This window comes from Arachis duranensis, chromosome 2 (genome assembly GCF_000817695.3).
Source record: "Arachis duranensis cultivar V14167 chromosome 2, aradu.V14167.gnm2.J7QH, whole genome shotgun sequence".
NCBI lineage: Eukaryota > Viridiplantae > Streptophyta > Magnoliopsida > Fabales > Fabaceae > Arachis > Arachis duranensis.
This window is the reverse complement of record NC_029773.3, coordinates 84170589-84186853: the sequence shown is the minus strand read 5'-3', so window position 1 is coordinate 84186853 and position 16265 is coordinate 84170589. Positions and strand designations below refer to the sequence as shown.

At 33.9% G+C, this 16265-nt stretch overlaps 2 protein-coding genes across 2 annotated transcripts; one reads left to right on the top strand and one right to left on the bottom strand.

Moving 5' to 3' along the window:
- Positions 1 to 3798: 3798 nt before the first annotated feature.
- On the bottom strand, positions 3799 to 7146 carry LOC107475603 (uncharacterized). The gene is made up of 5 exons (XM_016095269.1): positions 6957 to 7146; positions 5178 to 5307; positions 4717 to 4967; positions 4266 to 4499; positions 3799 to 4184 (listed from the first exon to the last, which is right to left on the bottom strand). Exons 1-5 carry the CDS (start codon positions 7144 to 7146, stop codon positions 3799 to 3801), a joined length of 1191 nt encoding a protein of 396 aa, XP_015950755.1.
- Positions 7147 to 15276: 8130 nt separating this feature from the next.
- LOC107475686 (non-specific lipid-transfer protein 1) lies at positions 15277 to 16180 on the top strand. Its single transcript, XM_016095345.3, has 2 exons — positions 15277 to 15703; positions 16026 to 16180. Exons 1-2 carry the CDS (start codon positions 15360 to 15362, stop codon positions 16033 to 16035), a joined length of 354 nt encoding a protein of 117 aa, XP_015950831.1. The 5' UTR covers positions 15277 to 15359; the 3' UTR covers positions 16036 to 16180.
- The last annotated feature ends 85 nt before the right edge of the window (positions 16181 to 16265 follow it).

The window sequence follows — 16265 nt, the reverse complement described above, 5'->3', positions numbered from 1 at the left end:
GAGCAAATCACTTACAACTGGTCATCGTTTACCCTCATTTTTTTATTATATGGACTGCAAAACTGTTTTAAATATTCAATGCTAATTCTCAACCTAGGATAACTTCTCTTGTTACATGAGCTCGTTCCTCTTTCTGTCAATATTGTAAATGTGATAAATGTATAAAATTATTTTTACATAAAAAAAATTATAAGATAAAAAATTTATTAATTTAATATTTTAACGATTTTAAATTGGATGCAGTGTCTTTTTATCTTATATTCTCTTATTTTTCTTCAAAATCTTCTTAGTGATTGAAAATTTTCTATAGTAACTTAACACTTTATTATTTTTTAAATTGATTGAACAACTTTTAATTTTAAATATTATAACACTACAACACATTCACACTACATACTCTCACACATAACATGCCATTCCAACTAAGTCTCAGGCCCGGCCTCAGCTGTTTCTAGAGCCGAGAATAAGTTAGATGGCTTGTAAAAAATATGCAATCTGATCAATGTTCCGTCTGATTTGCCCTGACTTATTATAAAATAGTTTTATACCAGGTTGATTTAAAAACCTAATTTTATTTATAGGTTAAGTCTAGATTGACAAAATAGTTTAATAGGCCTGTCATGTTTGTCTGTAAAATATAAATAAATATAAAAATAATTTTAAATAAATTTGTTATACTTTATTATAAATATATTTTAAAAATTTTAAGAGTAAAGTATACTTTTTATTCTTATAGTTTGATAAAAATTTTAAAAATATATCTAAATTTTATTTTGTTTTAATTTTATCCCAAAAGTTTTTGATTTGTATCAAATATACTTCTAACGGCTAATTTTTAAAACTAATTCAACAACAATTTCATAAGAACAACCCTCAACACAAGCAAATCAAGCATAATTTTCATGCATTATTGTTGGATTACTCTTAAATTTTTTGAAAATTTAGCCGTCGAGGATATATTTGATGCAAATTAAAAACTTTTGAGACAAAATTGAAACAAAATAAAACTTAGGAATATTTTTAAAATTTTTGTCAAACTTCAAAGACAAAAAATATACTTTAACCAAATTTTAAATACTTTACAAATTTAGATATTATTATAAGAATTGAATTTAGTATATTGTATATAAATATTTTTTTAAAAAAATTAATTTTTTAAATATTTTTATTTTTATTTTAATAAAAATTTATATATTAGACTTTTTATTAGGTCAAAGCAAATTTAACAACATATCAGACTTAGTATTTAAAATAAAGTTTATAATAGACTATAAGTTAGATTTAGGCCAGTTAAATATATTATAGGTTTAACCAACTTGAATTGGTCGAATGGTCAGCTCACTCGTCCACTTAAATAAATGTTGGGGGTTTGAATCCCGCCTTGTACATGCAGTAATTAATTGGCCAATGACAGACTCTTAAATGGAGCTCAGATCTATGACACATTAATTCTTGACCTATCGAATTGGAGGATACCGTGAAAAACAAAAAAAAAAATATTATAGGTTTAGCTTGTTAAAAATAAAGTCTAACATGTCTTGTTTTCACCTAAAATTATCTCCTTTTTTAAAATTTTTTTATTATAAAATTAAAAAATTATTTTTTAAAAAAATTATTAAAACTTTAATTTTTGAAATCTAACTTTTCTTTTCTTTGTGAATCGTAATTTTTTTTAATTTTATAATAGAATAAAATCTCGTTGAATCAGCCCGCACCCCTAGGCTGAGCTGATCCCAAACCTCCAGGCTTCTCCCGGAAAAATTGCTCCAACAAATTAAGTCATTTTCATAAGTTAATATAGAGTTGGGTCTGCAGTGCATGACCAAAAACAAAAGTATTGTTAGTGGACTTAATTTTTGAACATTTTATAACATTATTCTTTAGACCGAAGGATTCACTTTGGGCTTTGATTCGTTTGTGTATATTTATTTAAAATTATCCGTCATTAGAAATTGGGCTTTGAGTTTAGCAAAAACAAAAAACGAATTGGTATTACTAATATTTAAAGAATACATATCCCCAAGTCCAAAAAAAAAAACATAGAATACATAACCATGACTAAAAAAAAACATAATAGAATACATAACTTGAATTTGTAAAATAATTAGTCCATTTGTTTATTTAAACAAGTGTTAGAAATTTAAATTTCATTATCTATTTTTTTTATGTTATGTTGATAGTGACATCAACGGCAATAGAAACGATAAAAAAATTTGTCATTTAGTATATTTTATCAAATATTTTTATATTTTAAAAATATAAATTCATTTTATTTAATTAAGGAACTATTTTATTAGATCCAACATTTTTTTGAGAGTAGAAATATACCCTTAACATTACCTATTTATGTCGAAAAATTAAAGAGATAAAATGTAGAGGAGGAAGAGTATTGGGATATTAATAGAACAGAAAATTTTGAGGGATAACACAACTACGTTGGCACCACTCTCACACTCTTCCTTCTACCTTTGTCATCAGCAAGGAGAGGCATCAGAAAAAGGGGTGGAGCCGCAAAACAGAGAAGGCCCGTTGAGATTGACTAAGCTTGCTTTGTCAGTGCATCAGTACAGAAATTAGCTTCACGAAATACGTGCTTAAACGACACATAAATCATTTTGCTGCGGAGATCCTCAATGGCTCTAATAAGAGAAAGCGTATGATGGTGGCTACTAGATGACCCGTCAATTAGTTTCAATGCACAAGAAAAATCAGTCTCTATCTGTAATCTGTTGATTTTTAGCTCCACTGCTAGCTTCATTCCTGTGTAGATGGCCCAAATTTCTGCAAATGTTATGGTAATTCTTCTAATTTTCATCATGAAATCCGCCACGAGATTACCATCTCCATTATGAAGGAGACCGCCACAAGTTCCATAATCAGTGGGTTGGATGACTGAGCCATCAACATTTAGCTTTATGCATCCATCCACTGGAGCTTCCCAACCGACAAGGTATGCTTTAGTGGGGTTGAGAATTTTTTTTCTGCTCTCAGTGAGGTTTGTCATATTGTTGTATTGCTCTACCAAATAACTAGAAAGATTATGCACATGAAGGCTGGTAGAAATTTTCGAATTGAAAATTAAATCATTCCGGGCTTTCCAAATATTGTTGCAGGCAATAACAAAGAGGGTGGGCCAAGGAGTCCCACTAATTTTTTGAGTGATCTTAAAGAGATTTATCTTTAGCCAATCTTGCAAAGGTTGATTAAAGAAACTTGGGAAAGAGCACTGGTTGACCTACTAGTCCAGACACTTCAGAAATAGGGACAGTCGCGCAGCACATGGAGCAGAGTCTCTTCATGATCCGGACATCTGAGACAACTTCCAACCATGGTAAGACCTCTTGTCCTTCTTTTAGCATTTGTAAGAAGAGCATTATGATAGATTAGCCAAGTGAAAGTTCTTAATCTTTGAAGAACTTTAATTTTTCAACACAATTTGAATTTTGTGTCTGATTTTCCATCTTCACTGTAATAAGTAGAATATGTTAATTTGATAGAAAATTCTCCATTAGTAGAGGGTAACCAGCTAATACAGTCCGCACCAAGAGAGTAGTGAGGAGCTTTTAGCGTGCGAATAATCTCAGAAATATCTTCAGGGAAATAGCTGTTTATCATCTCCCAATTCCACTCTCCATCCCTATTAGTAAAACTTGAGAGCTTCTCGGCTATTCTATCTACAGCGATAGGACATAAAGATATATATTTTAGGCTGGTAATTCCTGGAACCCAATGATCAGTCCAAACTGCAATAGATTGTCCATCCCCCATTCTCCAGATAAAATTATTTTAAAATTGGTTCTAAACTTTCACGATTCCTTTCCAAGCGTTTGAGCAGTTGGCTTTTTGATGGACTTTGGGAATCAAGTTCTCACCACAGCTGTACTTGGCTTTGAAAACTTTAACCCACAAGCTATCAGATTTCGTCATGAGTCCCCAAGCAGGTTTCATGAGAAAAATATTATTTGTTTCTTGAGCTTTGCGAATGTCTAACCCGCCTTGATCTTTTGGTTTACACACAGTGTCCCAACTTAGAGGGTGAATTTTTCTATCTTGATCACTTGAACCCCAAAGAAAGTCTCGACAAATTTTATCAATCTTGTTGCAGATTTTGATCAGAACCTTCATAGTTTGCATAACATAGCTTGGAATAGAAGATAAAACGGATTGAACAAGCGTTGCTCTTCCTGCCATGGATAAGGTCTTCATGTTTCAACTAGAGAGTTTGGCTTGCATCTTGTCAATGATATGTTGAAAATGCTGTTTACTGCACTTCTCGTGGATCAGTGGAACACCTAAGTATTTTCCCAAATTGCTAGTGAGGGGAATCCCTAGTTCTTGGCTAAGCTCTTCTCTGATATTGTGGTTCACATTTTTGGAAAAGAAAACGCACGACTTATTGAGGCTGACTTTTTGTCCTGAAGATTCACAGAAGATTTTTAGTGCCTCCTTGACAACATCAACTTGGTCCCGGTTAGCTTGCGCAAAAAGGACTATGTCGTCTGCAAAGCAAAGATGAGAAAGATTAGGGCCATTGCTAGACAACTTTATAGGTTTCCATTTTTTATTTTCAATAAAAGAAAGGATAAGATGTGATAGTCTTTCAACACAAAATACAAAAATATAGGGTGAAAGGAGATTTCCTTGTCTTATTCCTCTGGATGGTGTGAAGGCCTCAAAAGGAGATCCATTCCAAAGAAGGCTCATGCTAGGAGATACAGAGATTAATGAGCGTGATGATTTCCTCCGGTATTCCAATATACCTAAGCGTGTCAATAATAAACAGCCAGTTTAACCTATCATACGCTTTCTCCAAATCCATCTTTATGGCCATAATTCTTGTGCCTCCATTCCTGGTCCTCATAGTATGAACAACTTCCTGTGCAATTAAAATATTATCCGCACTAACTCTGCCTGTGACAAAGCTAGCTTGGGTATTAGCAATCAAACTGCTCAAGTGATGTTTCAATCTGTCAGCAATAATTTTATTAACAATTTTATAACACACATTACAGAGACTAATAGGCCTAAAATGAGTAAAATTTTCAAGAGAATGGGTCTTAGGAATAATAGAGATAAGAGTCTGGTTGACGTGAGCTATATTCTCTGGCTCTCTAAAAATCAATTTTATCCACTCAGTAAAGGACTCAGCCACAATGTTCCAAGAATGTTGAAAAAACTTGGCAGGTAGCCCATCGCTTCCTGGAGCACTCCAACTTCCCGTATTAAAGACTGTTAGCTTTATTTCATCTATTGTGACTTCTCTTATGAGTTGTTGCTTTCCTTCCTCTGAGATAGTAGGGAATCGACCTGCAATAGTAAACATAGGCAAATCAGGATTATATTGATCGGGTGAATATAAAGATTTGAAAAAAAAAGGCTCCCATAGTCTTAAGAGTATCCACATCTTCAATCCAACTTCCCTCATCATTCTTTAGAGTAAGTATTTTGTTTTTCCATCTTCTTTCGTTAGCTTTCTGATGGAAGTACTTAGAATTCTTATCGCCAAAATTTATCACATTACATATAGACATTTGTTGCCAATAGCTTTCGTCCTAAATAGTAATAATATCATACTCCTTCCAAAGATCCTTCTGTAGCTTTTCTAAGAAAGAATTTGTATTGAAAGAGAGGCTGCGATTAATACCATCCAACCTTGTGAAAAGCCGACACTTCTTTTGAAAATTATGGCCAAAAGTGTGGATATTCCAATATTTGGCATTTCTCACAAAAACTGAAATATTATCCAGAGGTTTCATTGTTTGTCCCAACTCTGTTCGACCAGGTTGTTGTAATCTTCATGAGTTAACTAAGGTTCCAGCAAGCGAAAAGGTCTCTCCCCTCCTTGGACAATGGCGATGTTGAAATCAAGGAGAAGTGGTAAGTGGTCAGACTTGAGCTTTGGAAGGTGTCTAACCCCTGCTGTCGGAAACAAACTACAAAAATCAATGTTACAAATGAATCTGTCCAGTCTTCTCTTGACCTTTCTTCTCTACCAAGTGTATGATGGGCCAAAAAAGTCTAAAGAATTTAAATTGCAATTTCTCATGCAACTAATGAATCTGTTGGTATCTTGTGAGAGGTTAGAGGTCCCCTCGGTATCATCCAAAGTGGCAACCGAGTTAAAATTCCCTCCAAGACACCAAGGGCCATTCATCCCCATAGTTAACTCTTCTAACTTATTCCAAAGGCTGCTTCTATTCCTTACATGAGGGCTACCATAAATAGCAGTAAGCCACCATGGTTTTCCTTGTTCATATCTAACTTTCAAGTGCACAAACTGTTTCTTAATGATCTCAGGTTCGATATTTCAAAGAGACTTGATCGAAAGGCACCAAATGCCTCCCGCAAAACCATCAGCGTCACTAATACACCAGGAATCGAACCCTAGCTTCTTGATAGTAGCTTCCGCTTTATATCTTGAAATATGAGTTTCCAGTAGAAAAATTAAGTTAGCATGATATCTATAAGTAAGGTCTTTAATGATAAAAGAGAATCCCTTAGAGGCAGTTCCTCTGCAATTCCAAGAGATAATATTCATGATAACAAAGGGATAAGGATAAGAAAAATCCTCCTGAAGAAACCAGGAATTTAAACCTTCATAGACCTGTGGTCAGGAGAAACAAGCTCTTTCTTTCTCTCGAGAGTTGAGGCAACTCCTTCTTGGGATTGAACTTCCATCATGCTTTCATCCAGGTTTAGTTCTCCCGGGTCTAGTGGCTCTTGTAGTTCACCAGCACTCTGCTGTCTTTAGGCTCTTTCCACCCATGAATTTTGATATAAGGACATTGGTGTGGAGGTTAGAGAGGTCAGTGATGTTCAGGTGGGACTCCTGTTTGCTTTTAGCAATTTCTTTGTTAATCTGAAAAACTGTCTCTAGTAATCTTGATGTTTGACTTCCTTCTCTTTTGAAAAATTTTTATGCTCATTTTGATATTCTAGCTTATTTGGTTTCAAACCTGGTTCAGCCTTCTGTTTCTCCTTTGTTTGATGAATTTGATTTGGTTTATTTTGTATTTTCTTGCTTATGTCAGCACCCTTCTCCTTAATGATGGTGATGGCTTGTTTCTGTTTCTGTACAGATCTTGCATTATTTGGGTGATTATTCTGTTTGATATGGACCTGCATGTAATTTCTTTCCTTTTCCATATTTGGTTGGCTAGTTTTTCCTCTGTTGTGGGCCTGCTGACCCTCTCTTCCTTGATATTCCTCTGCCAAAATCTGAAATCTAGATGCACTTCCACCTTCCTTTTTTTCTTTGACTTCTCTTAACTAACATCCATGGACCAAACAAATTTTCTGCTTGATTTTCCTCTCCAGCAGCAACAGTCTTATTATTGAAAGCAGATTCTTCTCCTCTTTTGGAAATGTTCTTTGGGATTTTAATGTCTGGATTCTGATTCGGTGTGATTAATTGCTCTTTCCTATTTTGTTGATTCTTGCCATTAATGGTTTTCTGATTTTGCTCCTTTTCCTTTTCAGCATTTGCCGATAATCCTCCATCTCCACTAACCGCCGCCACTGCCACCGTGGGGCTGTCACCTGGTGATTCATGACATTGATCAAGCTTGTGACCGTATCTCCTGCACTTGAAACAGATTTGATGAAGGCCCTCGTATTTGATGTGGAATTCTTTTCCTAAAGCTGAGAAAGAGGGAACTAACTTGTTCCTTAGATCAATCTCAACACAAATACAAACAATTTTTTCTCTAGAGTGGATGGAGGTTAATTCGTCAACTTTGAGCATTGTACCCAAAGACTTTCTAACCTTCCAGAGAAAATATTTGTTGTACAACTCTGCTAGTAAATTAGGAATTCGTACCTACACAGTAATTTTCTACACTTGTGTCTCCATTGGCATAAAGATGGGTCTCCATCTTTGCACAATAAAGTAGTGGTCCGCTATTATCCATGGCCCTTCAAACAAGGCATGTCCATAGTCTTCTTGACTTCCGAAGCTCACGGGAAAGAAGTTTCCCACTAGATCCATGACCCGGATAGAGCATTTCTTAGCCCACCTTCACTACACCCATCGGTCTATACCTTGGAGATTAACCAGTTTTCCAAGAGGCTTGACAATCAAAGAGAACTTCCATGGTCGACACCATTCTTCATATTCTTCTAGAGACACCTCAATATTAGGCTTTGGATTGAAGGGAGTCTGATTATCCATATTCATATCCATGGGGTCGGATTCAGCGATATAGTCCTCTGCCACAAGTTCAACAATTTCATCAGGATTTAGTTTTTCAAATTCATTATTGACTACCATATCACGATATGATTTGTTCGGCTGTTGATCAATTTCTAGGACAATGGAGTCCCTAATATGCTGATCGGTTGTAGGAGTTTCATCTAACTCCATCTCTATTTCTGTAGACTTGTCTTCGATGCCTTCCCTGGGGTCGTCATACTGATTAGCCCCATCCATTTTTACTTTTTTTGTGCTCCTGGTGATGAGGTCTTCTTCTTCCGGCGATTTCTCGTCGACTTTAATAGGTTGGTTTTCGGTGCTCATAAAGAGGTTTTTCAGCTTTCTAACTCTACTTTTCAATTATGCAGAACTATATATAAACTTTAATAAATATAAATATAAATTATATTTTTTAAATTAAATATTGACTAAAATAATAATATTAATTTTATTAAATATAGAAAATTGGATTCGGTACATAGCTTTTTTTTTTGTTGTCTAAAATAGTGATTTCATTACTAGAAAAAGGTTCATTAAGGACTTACATGCACCAAGGGGTAAATATAGAAAAGTTTCACCAACAGAATTTAATTAAAGTTTATTACTTGAAGAAGTATGAAGAATTGGTAAGGTCAGTTCATCCCCTTCCATTCTTGTTGCATAGCACGGGCCTCTTCAACACAAAGGGATGGAGGCTTCCTGTACCCATCGAAGATGAAGCTATTCTTAGCCTTCCAAAGCTGCCATAGAAAGTTTGTCGCTAGTTCTACTGATCTGATTTGTCATTGAAAACTTCCATTTTCTCTGTAACTTCTTTTCAACATCGCCAATGGTGTTCATCTAGGTTTAGGATGGAGAAATCCACTAAGTGCCAAGCTTCCAATGAATCAGTGCAATACCACAGACAATGGTAGACTGACTCTTCCGCCGAACCACATCTAGGACAAGTTGAATTCACTATTTTAATTCTGGCACTAATTTTGAGCTTTACTAGTAAGGCATTGTGTAGTAATTTCCAAAGAAAGCTTCTAATTTTTGGTTGGCTTTTCAAATTCTAGATGCTATACCAAAAGGGTTTCGAGTGGCATTGTCCCGAGAGAAACTCAAGAGGCGGATGCTTGAATTGGAAAGCAATGATGTACCTAGACGCAACCGAGTATGCACCAGTTCAGTTCAGCATCCAAGTAACCTTATCTTCTCCTCCCTGGATATTTATTTGTAAAATAGTTGTTGCTACTGTTGGGCTGAATGTCTCTGTTATTTTTTGTTGATTCCATTGGCCATTTAATTGAATTAGTTCAGGCACCCATTTTGGAGCATGATTTGAGTTTGGGAGTAGGATTAGGAGTAATAGCCACAAAGTTCATGACCCAAGAATCTTCCTTAATTCTGATTGATCTGCCATTTCCAACTCCCTAGAGAATTCTTTTTTCCAACACCTTTCTGCTTTCCATGATGCTACGCCATCCCCAAGCGGGGTTTGTTCTTATCTCAGCACTCAAAAATGTGAAAAATCTAAAGAATTTGCTTTTTAGGACCTTGTAGATTAATGAATGAAGTCTTGTTAAAAGCCTCCACCCTTACTTTGCAAGCATTGCAAGGTTAAAAACTTTCATGTCTTTAAAATTGAGTCCACCTTGTGATTTCGGTCTACATGTTATCTTCCACTCCACCCAATGCATCCTCCGTTCATTACTTTTTTGTCCCTACCAAAACTGCATAATAGCTTTTTGAATCTCTTCGAGTAGAGTGTCTGGTAGCTTGAAATAGCTTATGGTGTAAATCGGAATCGCTGTTGTGACAGCTTTAATTAGGATTTCCCTGCCAGCAGAAGACAAGAGAGACCTTTTCTATGGCTGAAATTTTTGGTTTACCTTGTCTTTGATATAGTTAAAAGTAGCTCTTTTTTACCTCTGAATCACTGCCGGGAGTCCCAGATACTTGTTCTAATTCCACACATGAGGCACTAGGAGAATATTAGCTAGGTGATCTTGAGTAGGTCCCGGGGTATTCCAACTAAAGAACACAAATGATTTATTCAGGTTCACCACTTGGCCGCTTACTTTCTCATATGTCTTCAGTATTCTGATAAGACTGTGACAATCTTCCTCAAAGGCTCGGTAGAAAAGGATGGAATCATCTGCAAAAAATAGATGACTGAGTCTTGGGTAGCTGTGATTTAGTCTCAATCCAAAAAATTCGTGTCCCTGTTCTCCTCTGTAGAGCAGATGGGATAATCCCTCTGCACAAAAAAGGAATAAATATAGGAAGAGGGGTTCGGTTTGTCAGAATCCCCTACATGGTTTGAAAAAACCATGAGGTTGTCCATCAATAGTAACAGAGTAAGAAACTGTCATCACACATTTCTTGATCCAGTTAATCCATTTGTTGCAAAATCCAAATTTTCTCATTATCTCCTAGAGAAAAGACTATTCAACCCTGTCATACGCTTTACTCATATCCAGTTTCAAAGCCATATCATACTGACCAAATCTCTTATTCTTTAAAAAGTGCATAAATTCATGTGCTATCAAATCATACTTGATCAAACAACCCTTGATAAAAGCACTTTGGGAATCACTAATAACTCTGTTCATGACCAACTGTAGTCTGTGCACTAGAATTTTAGAAATAATTTTATAGAAAATACTATTAAGATTTATGGGTCTAATATGTGTCATAGAAGTAACATTTTCAATCTTCAGAATAAGACAGATATTTGTATGATTAAAAGCTTTTAAAAGTTTACCTCTAGCAAAAAAGCTCTTGACCGCTTGTACCACATCCTCCTTAATTGTGTCCCAGAAGAAGTGAAAAAACTTAGTCATGAAACCATTATCACCAGGGGCTGAGAATGGGTTTATAAAAAAAGTAGCAGCTTTAACCTCTTGTTCTGTGACTGATCTGGTTAATATAGGGTTGGTGGTAGCATTGATCTTAGGTGGAATATCGCAAATTTCTTCTGTGGGGTCCCTCGGTTCACTGGTTGAGAATAGTTTTGTGAAATAATTCTGAGCAATAGAAGCTATTCCCTCTGTATCCATTGCTATATGCCCCCTCTTCATCCTCTAACATATAGATTTTATTCTTATGATTCCTTGTCTTAAACTTAGAATGAAAGAATTTAGTGTTGCGTCCCCCCAGTTAAGCCATTGAACTTTTTATTTCTCTTTCCAGTACCTTTCTTCCATTTCTAATTCATATTCTATTTCTGCCTCCAAACACTGGATTGTCACCAGATTGACTTGATCAACTTTTTCTTTCTTGTTTTCTAATCGGCCCTTTAACTCAGAGATTCTGTTTTGAGAATTGGAGTTAGAGTGTTGCTGCCACACCACCAACTTGTGTCTGCATAGCTTGAGTTTTTCAGGTAGTCTAAATATGGGAGACCCTATAATTGTATGTTTCCAATAGCTCTTTATCAAATTCACCACTTCAGATTTTTTGCACCACCTTTCTTGAAATCAGAATATCCACTTTGCTCTTCTTTCGAGTCTCATTGTGCTAAGGAGCAATGGCTTATGATCAGACCTAATATCGTTCTAATGAGAGACATAAGCATAGGAAAATTCTTTTCTCCAATCTTTAGAGACCAACACTCTGTCAAGTCTTTCTCAAATCAAGTTACCAGCAAATTGTCTATTACACCAAGTGAACTTCTCCCCCTTATAACCCAAATCCAATAGTCTACTCTCATTAATAAAGTCATTAAATGCTTGGATAGATATATTCGATTTAGGTCTACTTCTTTCCTTTTCATGGTTAGCTAGAATGGCATTATAATCACCATGAACTATAATATTGTCCCTGCTGTTTTTCATGACTTGCAGCAATTGACGAAATTGTTCCTCCCTTCTTCGTTCTTCCGTGCTCAAGTATACCTCTATAGGCTCCCATTGTTGTCCACCTTGTTAACCCTTATAAGAGAAATGAATAAAGAAGTTTTCTTGACGTAAAATTTTCACCTCTACCCCTTCTTTCCATGCCACCACCAATCCACCCGAGAGACCATTAAAATCCACTGTATTCCAAAACTGAAAACCAACTTTCTTCATCACATCCTCCACTGACGAGGCATTGTTCTTGGTTTCGCAAAGGAACATTACCTCAGGGAATGGGATTCAATTATCCCTTGGATGTTGTGAACTGTCAGGGATTTTTCCAAACCCCGACAATTCCACATCAATATCTTCATATCTCCTCGGGTGTCTCTTTTTGGGTGACACCCTCTCCCCTTACAGTTGATGTGTTATCTTTTTGGCAAAATTTCTTGTTGTTATTTGAGTTTCCTAAATCCTCGGAAACTCTTTTCGCTCCTGAACCCCCTCCTCGCCAACTGCTTCAAACTTTGCCTTTTGCCTTCTTTTTTGCTGATCACCTCTGCTAAACTCTCAATAGAAAATTGAAGGACATGTTCTGCTCCACCGTCTTTCCTTCCTTCTCCTATATTACCCCACTATCAGCCACTTCCGCGCCCATCCTCCTCTCCTCCATACCTCAAGTTTTCTTTCTTTCCTTTCGCGTCAGCCCTCTTGATTTGAGAATTATTGTCTTGGACGACCGAAAGACTCGTAAAACTTCTGATTAAACTGACTGGTGTAGATTTTTTCTGCTGCTGCCTCCTATTCTTTTCCCTCTCAACATTGTTAGGATTTTTATTCTCTTTCATGCTTGTAATTCTCCAACCAGTTTGTTCAGTCCTTAGCCATGGTTCCCATTGTTCTTCCTTGACATTGCCTCCCGCCGAGTCCTCCAAATGCAAATTATAAGCTCGAATTTCATGTTCTATATGACCACAATAGTGACAAAAATTACCAATGTGCTCATATTTGAGTTTGAGGTCTATCACTTTTTCATTGCTGCCTGCAATTTTAAGTGATCGACGCAGCGGTTTAGTAATGTCCATCATAATTTGGATCTTCATCATCTTTTTCTTTTATCCTCTCATTTTAAACAGGTCTGAATTTAGAACTTCCCCCAATGATTTTTCTATTCTTCTTTTCAAACTGTTTGTTGGAAGCTCCCATAATTGCAGCCATACAAGAATGTGGATAATTTTTTTTTCTCTAATTACAATCTCATCGTTCCACCTCTTTAAATTAAAAATGTAGTTCTTGAATAGTTACAGAATACTTTTCTCAATTTTTAAAAGATAAATTTTACTGTTAAAAGAAATTAAAAAAAGTTTTTTTTTATGATTAATTACCTTGAATCTTTCTAGTTGTCTCCATATTACAAATAAGATAGCTTCTAAGGTCTTTGCACTGAAACCTCTGTCAGCAAAAAAAAGTTCCAACCAAACTCCTTAAACATTTTTTGATACTTTCTTATATATCTTTATCAATTAATTGCACTATCTGATCCTCCTCAAATCCTAGTGCGTAGCTGTTATCCAGTCTAAGAGAAGCGATTGCTGCCATTCAATTAATCACACGTGATGAAATTTCATAATTAGGATTAACTAAAAAAAATCCTAATAACAAGACACGTTATTATTATTACTTTTGTTCGGTACGTAGCTTTAAAGAGACATAAATAAAGTCCAAACTAAAGTTTAGGGTTGAAAATAACGCAGAGCAGAGGCATGATGACTTGCGGAATGTATTTGGATTGTTGTATTGTAACTGTATTGTATGGTCCCAATCCAACCACATTGTAGAAAGCATGTAAAACCCAAATCTCAAGTCTCTCGAGATACCCAAAACATTAATTGAATACAAACTTAACTACCAACTAAACTATATGCACTTCAAATAGTAAATTAAATCAAGTTAATTTATTTTATTACTGATATAATATATATTTGATTTAATTTATTATTAATATATAATATATAAAAATTAAATTAAATTAATTTAATTTAATTTATATAAAAATATTTAAAATAGAACGTATAACTAATTTTAATTTAAATTTTTTGTATCATTTTAAATTTTATTTATTTTATCTAAGTGAATTAGTCTATTTTGCATACATTTCCATATATGTATAGACGTATACTAGATACTAGATAGTATACCTATTATATAGAAACACTTAAAAATGAGTTGTATTCGTGTGTATTTGTAATCCATATATTAATAAGTGTATATATTATGGAGAGATGAGGAATGTTAGTTAGAGAATATCAATTAATTTTTTTAAATTATTTTATTTATTTAATTTTAAATACTAAATTATCAATTTTTAGTTTAAAATTTTAAATTATAAATATAAATTCTAAAATTGGCTAATATTAACAAATTAAAAGTTGATTTCTTATAGTTTTTCTATTGAGATATATAAGAAATTTTTTTTTTTGCCTTTAAGTAATTAACTGTTTCTTTCAATAAATAATTAGTACATTAAAAGTTAATTAATTTTATACATATCTAAATAAACATATAATGTATTTACATACATTGGTTTTTCAGTATACGAATAACTATTTTCCCAAACATACAATTGTTTGAGAACAAATGCAGAATTAAATATCTATATTTAGCTATAATAATACCCATTAGTTAGATATATCAATAAGATTTTAATTATATATCAACTTCAAATTTTGAAAAAAAAAAAGTTGTTTGAATGCCTAAAAATTTCATTTGGGATCCATATACACTGAATTAGATTAGTCAGATAGATACATAATAATATTATTTTTCAATAATAAATGGGTTCTAGTTTAAAAAAAAAAATCTACAGTTTAAAATGTTTTAGTTATTTTCTTCGGTTCGTCGATCTCTATAATTTTACTAAATTTATAATTAGAGTTTTATACTTTTCTTTCTCTCAATTGGGTCCTTATAATATTTTTAATTTTGTAATTAAGTTATTATTAATGTAAAAGATATCATAATTAACAGAATATTTTTTTTCATAAATTGAAAGTACCCACAATTAAAAATTTAATAGATATTTGCCACATATTTTTTAAAAAGGATATCTTTTTAATTTTAATATTTTCTAATATAAAAAATCTATTTATGAAGTTAAAAGCAATATAAAAACTCCATTACCAAAAAAAAAATATATAGAGTATATAAAAACCCAATTAAACTTTTAAAATCACTATATAAACACCACACCCTCACACCATTTTCCACCAAGCAATATTGCATACATTTGCATTCATCACTACACATAAATCCAAAACCCTTCAATTAGTCACACTTCCCTTTGAAAAATGGCTAAGCTAGCACCATGTGTGGTTCTCATGTTGTGCATGGCTATAGTGGGTGCACCCATTGCCAAAGCTGCCATCCAATGTTCCTTTGTCACAAAGAGTATAGCTCCATGCTTCGGTTACCTCAAAAGCGGAGGGACTGTTTCCGGGCCATGTTGTAGTGGCATCCAGAACATCAATGGCACTGCCAAGACCACCTCTGATCGTCAAGCAGTTTGTAACTGCTTGAAATCGGTCGCAGGTAGTCTTGGCAGCCAAATTAACCTTAACAATGCTGCCTCTCTACCTGGCAAATGTGGTGTTAGCATTCCCTATAAGATTAGCACCTCTACCAACTGTTCTAGGTAACGTCATGCTTAATTATTGTTACAAATTGCTCATTTCTATGTTGTTTTTTTTTAATTCAAAATAAAGTTCTATTTTATTCGAAATAATATTGTTTGAAACCAATTAAACATTAAAAACTTATAAAATTGTATTATATGTATTTTTTATTAACTTTGTTAATTTTATCAATAAAACTGGTGTGAAAGAAATGATATTGTCTTATAAAATTGTATTATATGTAAAAGAGTGATCATTCTATTATATTCAATAATTATTTTTATTGAATGTGTTTATAGTCTATATGTCTGAAACTAATTTTATCAATATTTTTTTTTTCAGCATCAAGTGAAGAAAATTCGGACGGTGATGATGAATCGGACACGAGAAACAATAATTTATGGTAGAGCAAGAGTTATAGTCTACTCTTTATTTGTGTTTATTTGGAAACACTGTTATGTGTTTCTATTGAAGTTATATTATGATGCTTTCAAATAAAACAAGGGAGTTTATTGCTTGAATCGCATTCATTCCCCATATATAATAATTAATATTAGTTGGGTTTTTTTTTTTTTTTCGAAG

What these genes read in the sequence shown, in the direction of transcription:
- LOC107475686 (XM_016095345.3), top strand. Translation starts at nt 15,360, where the DNA reads ATGGCTAAGCTAGCACCATGTGTGGTTCTCATGTTGTGCATGGCTATA.
- LOC107475603 (XM_016095269.1), bottom strand. Translation starts at nt 7,146, where the DNA reads ATGGAAAAGGAAAGAAATTACATGCAGGTCCATATCAAACAGAATAAT. An exon ending in AGCGATGGGCTACCTGCCAA is followed by an intron (nt 4,968 to 5,177) that starts GTTTTTTCAACA and finishes TATTGCTGACAG; the next exon opens with ATTGAAACATCACTTGAGCA. An exon ending in CATCACGCTCATTAATCTCT is followed by an intron (nt 4,500 to 4,716) that starts GTATCTCCTAGC and finishes TTTGCTTTGCAG; the next exon opens with ACGACATAGTCCTTTTTGCG.